Below are 12,425 nucleotides of genomic sequence, written 5' to 3'. Positions count from 1 at the left end.
ACTGCCACCTCAGGGAGACATAGCTAAGTGTGCACATACTGTACACTGCCACCTCAGGGAGATACAGCTAAGTGTGCACATACTGTACACTGCCACCTCAGGGAGATACAGCTAAGTGTGCACATACTGTACATTGCCACCTCAGGGAGACACAGCTAAGTGTGCACATACTGCCACCTCAGGGAGACAGAGCTAAGTGTGCACATACTGTACACTGCCACCTCAGGGAGACATAGCTAAGTGTACACATACTGTACACTGCCACCTCAGGGAGACATAGCTGTACAAACACAATACAAGCTCTGAGACACACACAAAGCTAAGTCAGGGTCACACATCACACACTCTTAGTTACACACACAATCTGAAGCCTGTATAAATTGTTGGCACTTTGTGATACAGGGATACAGTCACTAGGTCGACATGGAAAAAGGTCAACATGCGTTTTTCAAATTATTATTATTTTTTGAACTTTTTCATACTTTACGATCTACGTGGACTACGATTGGGAATAGTAACCTGTGCCGAGCGCAAAGGTAGCGGAGCGAGGCACCTTGCCCGAAGCATGGTGAGCAAAACGAGGCATGCGAGGGGACACGGTGCACTAATTGGGGTTCCCCGTCACTTTACAAAGAAAACAACACCAAAAAGAGTAAAAAAAATATGAGGAGCTGCGAGTAGCTGACGGTTATGTCTGACACACTTTGGTCAGGAAGATGGAGAGATGCAGCAACCAATCAAATCCCTCAGACTGATCGGCTAACACACGACATGTGACATGCAGCACAGCATTATACCGTACTCAGATCTATGGAGAAGTCGTGTCCATTTATATGTGTGCTTCCCATTTATACTTTTCCAGGGACTTAAGGGTCTATGTACTAAGCCTCGGAGAAAGATAAAGTGGACGTAGATAAAGTAGCAGCCAATCAGCTCCTAACTGCCATGTTACAGGCTGTGCTTGAAAAATGACAGGAGCTGATTGGCTGGTACTTTATCCGTCCTCTTTGTCTCTCTGCAAGGCTTAGTATATAGACCCTTTTGCCCCAAAATATGTTGTGGTGATTTGTTATAGGCTTTTCAGGTACTGAAGAACTGCAAATTCCAGCATGTCCTGACAGAGACCGATCACTATCAAAGAAACTGCTGGGGTCCAGCTTAAAAAATATACATATTTATTTTACATCTTAATCCGTTATCATTATTTCTGTGTTTTTTTTTTTTTCTTCTTTCAGAACTTGGAGATATAAAAAATGTAACCACAATGCAGCCATCTCTAGAGCTGGACGGACTGGAGAAGTATACAAACTACAGTATCCAGGTGCTGGCATTCACCCGGGCTGGCGATGGGGTGCGCAGCGAGCAAATATTCGTTAGAACCAAAGAGGATGGTAAGCGTCCTAGTCAATTAGTGCTTTTTAATACATGGGAGGAATAGATGGGCCCAAGTGGTTCTTATCTGCCGTCACATTCTATATTTCTATGTCAATACGCCCAAATCACTTTACAGATAATTGTACAACAAAAGTGCAAAATATAAGCCATAATGTACCTTTCACATGTTATTTGTGGCTGGACAATGGCTTTTATAATGTAGACGGCATGTTCTGTCATACCCCCGCCAATGAGATGCTTTTTGGAAGCAGCATGTCATCGGTTTATACATGATTAGATATGTGGGTCAATCTAGTAACCCTGGGAAGAACCTTCAACGCAACATAGATAGAATGGGGGCTTGGCGGGAATAAAGGGTATGTATTGATTTACCAATAAGAGGGGATAGGGGTCTTCTCAAAATATACAGTAAGAAACACAGATAGGGGTACATCGCATACATGAAGTCTCATCATCTTTAGGGAGGACTATAAGTTTGCCTACATTTTTAGGTTCTTAGCAATAGTCTAAGCAGGGACCAGCAGCCACTCATGTGCATATGGTCTAAAACATGGAGATAACAGAATTAAAGAAGAAGTCAAAGCAGTATGTGGTTCGTGGCATGGAGGGTTTGTGGTAGGGAAACAGGGTATGGAGGTTGGTCATGTTTCCTGACTGAAATATGAATCCTGGGATTGACACAAGGATGTCTGCACTAAGGTCGCAGCCCTTGAGATGGTTCCGCGCATGATAGAGGAGAGTAGTCAGTAAGCAGGGTCTGACAACATAGCGGGAAAGCTGAAGGTACATGCAGCAGGCAACTTGCGGGTATGTGTACGCACGGGGGACCGGGTGCACGAGCAGCGTGCATGTGCATGAGGGGTTAGTACAATGGATATGTATAACAATATTTTTCGACTTTGACACAGGAAAGTCAAAATCATGGCAAGGATCAATGCAGGAGAGAGGTCAGGTACAAGCTGGGTGTTAGTGAGACAATGGGAGGGAGGGTGCATAGTGTGTCAGGGGGTTGGGAGGTGGTGAGACAAGGGGTGGGTTTTGATGAAGTGAGACAAGGCGTGGGAATTTGGAGGTAGTGAGACAAATGGTGGGAAGGTTGGGGGAGATAAGGGGTGGGGAGGGTTGTGAGGTAGTGAAACAATGGGTGGTAGGTTTTGGTAGTGAGACCAGTGGTGGGAAGGTTGGAGGTAGTGAGACAAGGGGTGGAAGGTAGTGAGAGAAGGAGTGGGAAGGTTGGAGATAATGAGACGAGGTGGGAATGTTGGGAGGTAGTGAGACAATGGGTGGTATGGTAGGTTCGGGAAGTAGTGAGACAAGGTGTGGGAAAGTCGGGAGGTAGTGAGACAAGAGGTGGGAGTGTTGCGAAGTACTGAGACAAGGGGTGGTAGGTTTGGGAAACAGTGAGACAAGTGGAGGGACGGTTGGAGGTAGTGAGACAAGGGGTGGGAGTGTTGCGAGGTAGTTAGACAAGAGGTGGTAGGTATAGGAAGTAGTGAGACAAGGGTTGGGAAGGTTGAGAGGTAGTGAGACAAGAGATGGGAGGGTTGCGAGGTAGTTGGGACAAGGGTTGGTAGGTTTGGGAAGTAGTGAGACAAGGGGTGGGAAGGTTGGAGGTAGGGAGACAAGGGGTGGGAGTGTTGCGAGGTAGTGAGACAAGGGGTGGTAGGTTTGGGATGTAGTGAGACAAGGGGTGGGAAGGTTGGAGGAAGTAAGACAAGGGGTAGGAAGGTTGGGAGGTATTGAGACAAGGAGTGGGGAGGGATGTGATGTAGTTAGAAAAGGGGTGGGAAGGTTGGAGGTAGTGAGACAAGGGGTGGGAGGGTTGCTAGGTAGTGGTACAAGGGGTGGGAAGGTCGGGTGGGAGTGTTGTGAGGTAGTGAGACAAGGGGTGGTAGGTTTGGGATGTAGTTGAAAAAAGGGGTGGGAAGATCAGATGTAGTAAGACAAGGGGTGGGGAGGGTTGCGAGGTAGTGAGACAAGGTGTGGTAAAGTAGTGAGACATGAGGTGGGAGGTTTGGAAAGTATTGAGATAAGGGTTGGGAGGGTTGCGAGGTAGTGAGACAAGGGGTGGGAGAGTTGCCAGGTAGTGAGACAAGGGGTGGGAGAGTTGCCAGGTAGTGAGACAAGGGGTGGGAGAGTTGCCAGGTAGTGAGACAAGGGGTGGGAGGGTTGCCAGGTAGTGAGACAAGGGGTGGGAGAGTTGCCAGGTAGTGAGACAAGGGGTGGTAGGTTTGGGATGTAGTGAGACAAGGGGTGGGAGGGTTGCCAGGTAGTGAGACAAGGGGTGGGAAGGTCGGGAGGTAGTGAGACAAGGGGTGGGAGGGTTGCCAGGTAGTGAGACAAGGGGTGGGAGGGTTGCCAGGTAGTGAGACAAGGGGTGGGAGGGTTGCCAGGTAGTGAGACAAGGGGTGGGAGGGTTGCCAGGTAGTGAGACAAGGGGTGGGAAGGTCGGGAGGTAGTGAGACAAGGGGTGGGAGGGTTGCCAGGTAGTGAGACAAGGGGTGGGAAGGTCAGTAGGTAGTGAGACAAGGGGTGGGAGAGTTGCCAGGAAGTGAGACAAGGGGTGGGAGAGTTGCCAGGTAGTGAGACAAGGGGTGGGAGAGTTGCCAGGTAGTGAGACAAGGGGTGGGAGGGTTGCCAGGTAGTGAGACAAGGGGTGGGAAGGTCGGGAGGTAGTGAGACCAGGGTGGGAGGGTTGCCAGGTAGTGAGACAAGGGTGGGAGGGTTGCCAGGTAGTGAGACAAGGGGTGGGAGGGTTGCCAGGTAGTGAGACAAGGGGTGGGAAGGTTGGGAGGTAGTGAGACAAGGGGTGGGAGGGTTGCCAGGTAGTGAGACAATGGGTGGGAAGGTCGGGAGGTAGTGAGACAAGGGGTGGGAGGGTTTCCAGGTAGTGAGACAAGGGGTGGGAGTGTTGCAAGGTAGTGAGACAAGGGGTGGTAGGTTTGGGATGTAGTGAGACAAGGGGTGGGAGGGTTGCCAGGTAGTGAGACAAGGGGTGGGAAGGTCGGGAGGTAGTGAGACAAGGGGTGGGAGGGTTCTCAGGTAGTGAGACAAGGGGTGGGAAGGTCGGTAGGTAGTGAGACAAGGGGTGGGAGGGTTGCCAGGTAGTGAGACAAGGGGTGGGAAGGTCGGGAGGTAGTGAGACAAGGGGTGGGAGGGTTGCCAGGTAGTGAAACAAGGGGTGGGAGTGTTGCCAGGTAGTGAGACAAGGGGTGGTAGGTTTGGGATGTAGTGAGACAAGGGGTGGGAGGGTTGCCAGGTAGTGAGACAAGGGGTGGGAAGGTCGGGAGGTAGTGAGACAAGGGGTGGGAGGGTTGCCAGGTAGTGAGACAAGGGGTGGGAAGGTCGGGAGGTAGTGAGACAAGGGGTGGGAGGGTTGCCAGGTAGTGAGACAAGTGGTGGGAAGGTCGGGAGGTAGTGAGACAAGGGGTGGGAGGGTTGCCAGGTAGTGAGACAAGGGGTGGGAGTGTTGCGAGGTAGTGAGACAAGGGGTGGTAGGTTTGGGATGTAGTGAGACAAGGGGTGGGAGGGTTGCCAGGTAGTGAGACAAGGGGTGGGAAGGTCGGGAGGTAGTGAGACAAGGGGTGGGAGGGTTGTCAGGTAGTGAGACAAGGGGTGGGAAGGTCGGTAGGTAGTGAGACAAGGGGTGGGAGGGTTGCCAGGTAGTGAGACAAGGGGTGGGAAGGTCGGGAGGTAGTGAGACAAGGGGTGGGAGGGTTGCCAGGTAGTGAGACAAGGGGTGGGAGTGTTGCCAGGTAGTGAGACAAGGGGTGGTAGGTTTGGGATGTAGTGAGACAAGGGGTGGGAGGGTTGCCAGGTAGTGAGACAAGGGGTGGGAAGGTCGTGAGGTAGTGAGACAAGGGGTGGGAGGGTTGCCAGGTAGTGAGACAAGGAGTGGGAAGGTCGGGAGGTAGTGAGACAAGGGGTGGGAGGGTTGCCAGGTAGTGAGACAAGGGGTGGGAAGGTCGGGAGGTAGTGAGACAAGGGGTGGGAGAGTTGCCAGGTAGTGAGACAAGGGGTGGTAGGTTTGGGATGTAGTGAGACAAGGGGTGGGAAGGTTGCCAGGTAGTGAGACAAGGGGTGGGAAGGTCGGGAGGTAGTGAGACAAGGGGTGGGAGGGTTGCCAGGTAGTGAGACAAGGGGTGGGAGAGTTGCCAGGTAGTGAGACAAGGGGTGGTAGGTTTGGGATGTAGTGAGACAAGGGATGGGAGGGTTGCCAGGTAGTGAGACAAGGGGTGGGAAGGTCGGGAGGTAGTGAGACAAGGGGTGGGAGGGTTGCCAGGTAGTGAGACAAGGGGTGGGAAGGTCGGTAGGTAGTGAGACAAGGGGTGGGAGAGTTGCCAGGAAGTGAGACAAGGGGTGGGAGAGTTGCCAGGTAGTGAGACAAGGGGTGGGAGGGTTGCCAGGTAGTGAGACAAGGGGTGGGAAGGTCGGGAGGTAGTGAGACAAGGGGTGGGAGGGTTGCCAGGTAGTGAGACAAGGGGTGAGAGGGTTGCCAGGTAGTGAGACAGGGGGTGGGAAGGTTGGGAGGTAGTGAGACAAGGGGTGGGAGGGTTGCCAGGTAGTGAGACAAGGGGTGGGAAGGTCGGGAGGTAGTGAGACAAGGGGTGGGAGGGTTGCCAGGTAGTGAGACAAGGAGTGGGAGTGTTGCGAGGTAGTGAGACAAGGGGTGGGAGGGTTGCCAGGTAGTGAGACAAGGGATGGGAAGGTCGGGAGGTAGTGAGACAAGGGGAGGGAGGGTTGCCAGGTAGTGAGACAAGGGGTGGGAGTGTTGCCAGGTAGTGAGACAAGTGGTGGGAGGGTCGAGAGACAGCTAGACAACTCCATGAGCACTATGACGTAGCACACGTTATACTCTGGAAGTACTCACTCTCACACCACATGTTCCCCCTACACTAAACTGGTTGGGCTATCCTGACCCAAATTCCAGACTCATTCTGTATTAAGCATTGCAATATTGGCTCAGTCACTAAGGTGTCGGTGGTAAACGTTCTGCTCAGGATTGGGGCCTAGTACTAAAAAATGGACAATGCTTGATAATAGAATGAGGTAGCACCGGGGACACAGATGAGCACTAGCCTCCTGAGTAAAACATGCATTACAGAGGCTGGTCTATCAAATGCACTAAGTCTAAGAATATAGACGAGGTTCTGTCTACTGTCTCACTGGCACTGGCTGGTCCATGGTCACTATAAACATGATGAATGGAATTACAGGCAGGACCCCAGTTCAGATGGGTAAGGCAGGCACTGTCAGTAATAATGTTCTGTAATGGTCCTCATGCTTTCCAGTGGTTTCTGCCATTTCTAAACTCCTGTGATATATTGAAATATGGACATATTAGGCTCTAGATGTAGTAGCTGGCTCCAAAGCCCTCTTGTCACTCTAGACACAGGATGCTGGACTTCAATACGGTCCTGTCTCCAGGCAGCTGGGATGCTGGACAGCTCCTGGACATGTCCTCTGGGCCCTGCATACACCTTAGCCTGGAGAATTCTCTAAACACTGTACAACAACTGGACCCCTGATCGCCACTGTGCAATGGTATTGGAACGCCTCTGGATACAGGATTACCATTTACTTGTCTCTTGGACCCGTCACACTTCCAGAGGAGTACTTATACCACTCTCTCCTCGTCTGGCTGGTTCAGAGCATCTTTTCCCACCCCACAGCCCAGCTAGGGTGAGGGTTACCCCAGCATCATGCATGCACTCTATTGCACTGTTCACGGGAGAAGCCATGATAACTATCATTGGCACCTACCCCATACTAAATGCAGGCGATTCATCTGTGTCTATCATCCACTGCTCATACGTATCTCTTGCAACACGCCAACGGCACACCCACAAAACAGTTTCCATCATTGCCACCCAGAAACACCCACTTAGCTTCTGCATGGAAACATCTAAGATACGTGCCACTGTGAATCAGTCGTATGTTGGCAATGATGCTTATGCAGCGCATACACTGTGTGCAAAAAGTCACTAGATGCTGCTGCATCAGAATCGGGCAAAGCAAGTATTATATAAAACTGTAAATACCAAGATTGGCCACCAGAGGCCGCTACCTGCCACTCTACAGCCTACCCTGTGAAATAGGTTCAGAGGCGGATTTAGACCTCATGAGGCCCTATGTAAGATGCTGATTTGGGGCTCCCTGAGTGTGGTAATAAAACTGTGTTTTTCCAGTAGGTTAGGGAGGATTAACACTTTAAAAATGCTAAAATTATCTATTTTTTTAAGTATTTATTATTTGCTGACTTCCATTTTCACTGCTTTATTTTCTCAGTAAATGTTTTTTATTTATTTCCGTTCTATCATATAATACTTTATGTTTCTTACTAATTAAAGCTGTATGTTCTGATCAATAGCGCTAAGCCACGAGCATTATGTTCTCTTTCTTAACTGGCAGTGCACAAATACCAGCCTATACCAGAATGCCAAAATAATCTGCTTTTATAAATTCATAGATACATGTCAATTTGTAATTCTGTTGATTCACTGCAATACATCCCGCTCATTAAGCCAAACACATGACAAGGTGTTTTTAATTTGGTGCTTTAAATAAGGTGATTGTGAGACACCTGGGTCGTAAGGCCCGGTACCCGGCTTTAACCACCCGGAGAGTGTTTTAACAAGATCAGAAAGAGCTAGAACCTATGGGGCAATTCAGACCTGATTGTAGATGTGCGGAAAAAAACGTACATCTGCGATCAAATTTTTACACATGCGGCGGGACGCCCGGAACAGGGGAAGTCCGCCCTGCATACCAGATCCCCCCCCTCCCCCCCCCCCCCCCCATCCACAGGCACGGCGGCAATGCCTTTACATGTTTCGAATAGCCCTCTGCCTGCTCAGCCTAGCTGCGAAGATAGACGACTACCCGCCATGTTAAGTGGTCGCAGCGGCTGCGTGTCACGTCACACAGCCGCTGCAACCCGTCTGGACATGCCTCCGTTATCCGGATCGCGCCCCTTAAACAGAGCATCAACACCTACAAAACGCGGTGTTGATGCCCCGTCCCCCATCCCCCCCTCTGAAGAGAATGCAACGTAGGACCTTGCACATGCGCATACCGGTGTACATGCATGCACAGATGTGCAAACATTTTTGCACATCAGCGACAGGGTCTGAATTGGGCCCCAAGACTTTTGCTTGTTAAGAATGGGTGTAGTTTGGCTGACCGGCGGTCTCCTGACCGCCGGTCAGCTTACCGACGCTGGGATCCCGGCAGCATACCGACGCCGGGATCCCGGCGGGGAGGGGCGAGTGCAGCAAGCCCCTTGCGGGCTCGCTGCGCTCGCCATGCTGCGGGCTCGGTGGCGACCTGTGGTCGCCACGGGTTCTATTCCCACTCTATGGGTGTCGTGGACACCCACGAGTGGAAATAGTCCCTGTTGGTCGGCATGCCGACCATCGGGAAAGTGAGCCGTCGGGCTCGTGGAGGAGGTCATGTGACTGTCGGTCAGCTGACCGGCGGTCACATGAATACCACCCGTTAAGAATAATGAGGTGATGCACAGACTGATGTTAACACCAGATATTAAAAAGGAAACATAACTCAGTTGTCAGAGGGGATATTGTAAGCAGCCATGGGACCCCTCTGGGTACTTACTAACATACAACAAACAAAATATTTGTGGAGCTACCTACCAACCCCCCTCCCCCCAACGCCTCCCATACCCCCCTTTCCCCGCGCGAGGTTCTGGAAGGTGAAGCTTGCTGACTGAATGTCCAGCACAACACCAATACAGTGTTTGGGTTTTGCACAGTTCTGCAACAGTCATGGCCGGTGCGGGTGTGGTATAGCACATAGACAGTTAAAAGAGAGACAGTCATTAGGTAGACACCGTATAGTCAACAGTCAAAAGTCAGACAGGTTCAAAAGTCAGACACAAAAAAAAAAATTGGGCTCGGTGTCTCACTTCGCTCACCACAACTTTACTAAAAGGTAATAGTTTGTGACACGGATAGTAAATGAGGCAAAAGTTGTAAAAAACACAGGAAAAAAAAAAATTTTGGTGTCTGACTTTTGACTCTTGTGACAAAAAAGGGACGACCGGGCACAGGTCAAAGTATAGGTAATAAGTGAAAAAACCAAAGATGGACGATTTATAATTTCTAGAGAGAAAATTTTATTAACTCATTCAATTATAGTCCTTTTTGGCGGTGCGCCCAGATCTAGGAAGTACTAGTACTTGCAAAGGGAGAAAAAGAAAGCGCTTGTGTGGGCGCACTCTTTATTCGATCTAGGAGAATTCCTAGGATATATAAGGAATGGTGTTAAAACATCTATTTATTGTTCAAAGTTAAAAATTAATATAGTTACCCACATATATGATCCAACCGTGACTGAGAAAGAAAATTGTTATGAAAAATGTTAAAATGTTCTGGTCTGTTAATCACAGGGAGTGATCAGAAGGGTGGGAGACACTTGATTGTCTGACACCTGTATCTCCTGACCAGTACAGAAATTTTGTATTGCTGGGACCAAGAGGAAGTCAGAGTAATCTTTTGTGTATTTATACGAGACCATTTACTGGGTCAATACTATACACTTTGCTGGTTAAACGTCTGTTCCTAAAGACACGTATGAAATAATTAGCAATTGAATAATTAATTAATTATTATCTTCATGGCCTGGTACTGAATTGATAGTCAACAGACGGAAGATATGAAGGAAGAAAAAATGGTGATGCTGCTGTTGGTATCACTTTTCTCATAGAGAAAAATAATTCATACTCTACAACACCGGGTATTCACAGGAGGTCTCCTTCCCCGATACTAACCCAGCCCAACGCTGTTCGGCTTCCAAGATCGGTCGAGATCGGGCATTGGCAGCGTGGTATGGTAGTAGAGAGGAATATGTGATTTGTGTACCAATGAGTGTGCACCTATATAGGAATTTTGTGCTTTTTTTCTAATCCTAAGTGACGGTTATACTTAGTGTCTCCGTATATGATCACGTATGATCTACATATTATCTAGGATTGGCCTAATGGTTTAAAAAAATCATATAATCCTTGGCATAATTCTTTTCTGACTTTTACTTTTTTTCCGTGGACTCTCATTCACGATTCAGGGCACACGGCACCCTTTGAGTGGTGTCCGCTGGGCCGTGTCTAACGTGGAAAGTAGATCCACATGTTATACTTTTCTTTTCTGGCATAACTTTGTTTCTTCAAAATTCCTATATAGGTGCACTCTCATTGGTACACAAATCACATATTCCTCTCTACTACCATACCACGCTGCCAATGCCCGATCTCGTCCGATCTTGGAAGCCAAACAGCGTTGGGCTGGGTTAGTATCGGGGGAGGAGACCTCCTGTGAATACCCGGTGTTGTAGAGTATGAATTATTTTTCTCTGTGAGAAAAGTTATACCAATAGCAGCATCACCATTTTTTTTTCCTTCATATCTTCCGTCTGTTGACTATCAATTCAGTACCAGGCCATGAAGATAATAATTAATTAATTATTCAATTGTTAATTATTTCATACGTGTCTTTAGGAACAGACGTTTAACCAGCAAAGTGTATAGTATTGACCCAGTAAATGGTCTCGTATAAATACACAACAGATTACTCTGACTTCCTCTTGGTCCCATCAATACAGAATTTCTGTACTGGTCAGGAGAAACAGGTGTCAGATAATCAAGTGTCTCCCACCCTTCTGATCACTCCCTGTGATTAACAGACCAGAACATTTTAACATTTTTCATAACAATTTTCTTTCTCCGTCACGGTTGGATCATATATGTGGGTAACTATATTAATTTGACTCTGTCTGACTTTTGACTCTGTCTGACTTATGACCCTGTCTGACTTATGACCCTGTCTGACTTTTGACCCTGTCTGACTTTTGACTCTGTCTGACTTTTGACTCTGTCTGACTTTTGACTCTGTCTGACTTATGACCCTGTCTGACATTTGACTGTCGACCATATGGTGTCTACCTAATGACTGTCTATCTTTTAACTGTTTATCTACAGACTGGAACCCGGTCGCCACGGAGTGTGATTTGTGCGGTGTGTTCTGTAATTCTTCAAGGTTGCTCTCCATGAATGGAGACATGGGGGAGACCTATCTCCTCAAGTACTAAAAATAAATATAAAAAAAAAATAGTAATTTTTATTATTTATGATGAATAAAAGTGAAATAATCCCATAATAATTGTAGTGACATTAGCTGCATGTATAATATCAGCAGCAGGTCCGACCCTCCTGGTACTCACTCCATTCTCTGTTCTAGTTCCAGGTCCTACAGCTGGAGTCAAAGCTGCTGCCGCCTCTGCTTCCATAGTCTACGTCTCCTGGCTTCCGCCCCTGAAACTGAACGGAATTATCCGGAAGTACACCGTCTTCTGCTCACATCCGTACCCCACAGTAAGAGCCCATGCTACCGTACCTTTTCTCTCCCCACTGAATATCTATTATACATGTCTCTTCCGTTCCGCACCCTTCATATCCCAGCGCTGCCCATTCCGCAGTGTGTGATTGGTCCATTCTGGCTTACGGTGGGAGTGTGCTGATATTAGTTACTCTCTGTTATTCCTGTACCTGTGGTTGTTGGATACTTATTCTCTGTACACAGGAGGGCCGGAAATCCTGGTCAGCCTTCCAATGTTACTGCTAGGTATATTTGTGTCTGACTACAAAACTATAGGTCTATGGGGGCAGTACAGGAATATATACTTCATATAGGTCATACAAGACGATCTGTGGCTGTTAGAAATAGCATCACTGCACCTTCCTCATTCTCATTATTATTTCAGCTTTTACAGATTGCTGTAACCGCACTCTCTGCTTTATCCTCTTCTGCAGATTTCAGGGTGCGTCCAACACCAACATATAGGGGGTAATGCAGACCTGATCGCAGCTTCAAATTTGTTAGCAGTTGGGCAGAACCATGTGCACTGCAGGGGGGGCAGATATAACATGTGCAGAGAGAGTTAGATTTGGGTGGGTTATTTTGTTTCTGTGCAGGGTAAATACTGGCTGCTTTATTTTGACACTGCAATTTAGATTTCAG

The 12,425-nt window shown here is 48.4% G+C and overlaps 1 protein-coding gene and 2 pseudogenes across 3 annotated transcripts in view; 2 read left to right on the top strand and 1 right to left on the bottom strand.

Annotated features, from left to right (window-relative positions):
* Positions 1-12,425, top strand: part of DSCAM (DS cell adhesion molecule) — a 796,975-nt gene that overhangs the window by 558,679 nt on the left and 225,871 nt on the right. For all 3 annotated transcript variants that reach the window (XM_063956595.1, XM_063956594.1, XM_063956596.1), the window contains 2 exons: positions 1,236-1,391; positions 11,646-11,779. In XM_063956595.1, the coding sequence (XP_063812665.1) occupies positions 1,236-1,391; positions 11,646-11,779 (290 nt within the window). The remainder of the gene's footprint in view (positions 1-1,235; positions 1,392-11,645; positions 11,780-12,425) is intronic.
* On the bottom strand, positions 10,135-10,253 carry LOC135052474 (5S ribosomal RNA; annotated as a pseudogene).
* On the top strand, positions 10,628-10,746 carry LOC135051531 (5S ribosomal RNA; annotated as a pseudogene).

The sequence above is a fragment of the Pseudophryne corroboree genome, chromosome 2 (genome assembly GCF_028390025.1).
Source record: "Pseudophryne corroboree isolate aPseCor3 chromosome 2, aPseCor3.hap2, whole genome shotgun sequence".
Classification (NCBI taxonomy): Eukaryota; Metazoa; Chordata; class Amphibia; order Anura; family Myobatrachidae; genus Pseudophryne; species Pseudophryne corroboree.
This window is presented reverse-complemented; position numbering and strand designations above follow the sequence as displayed.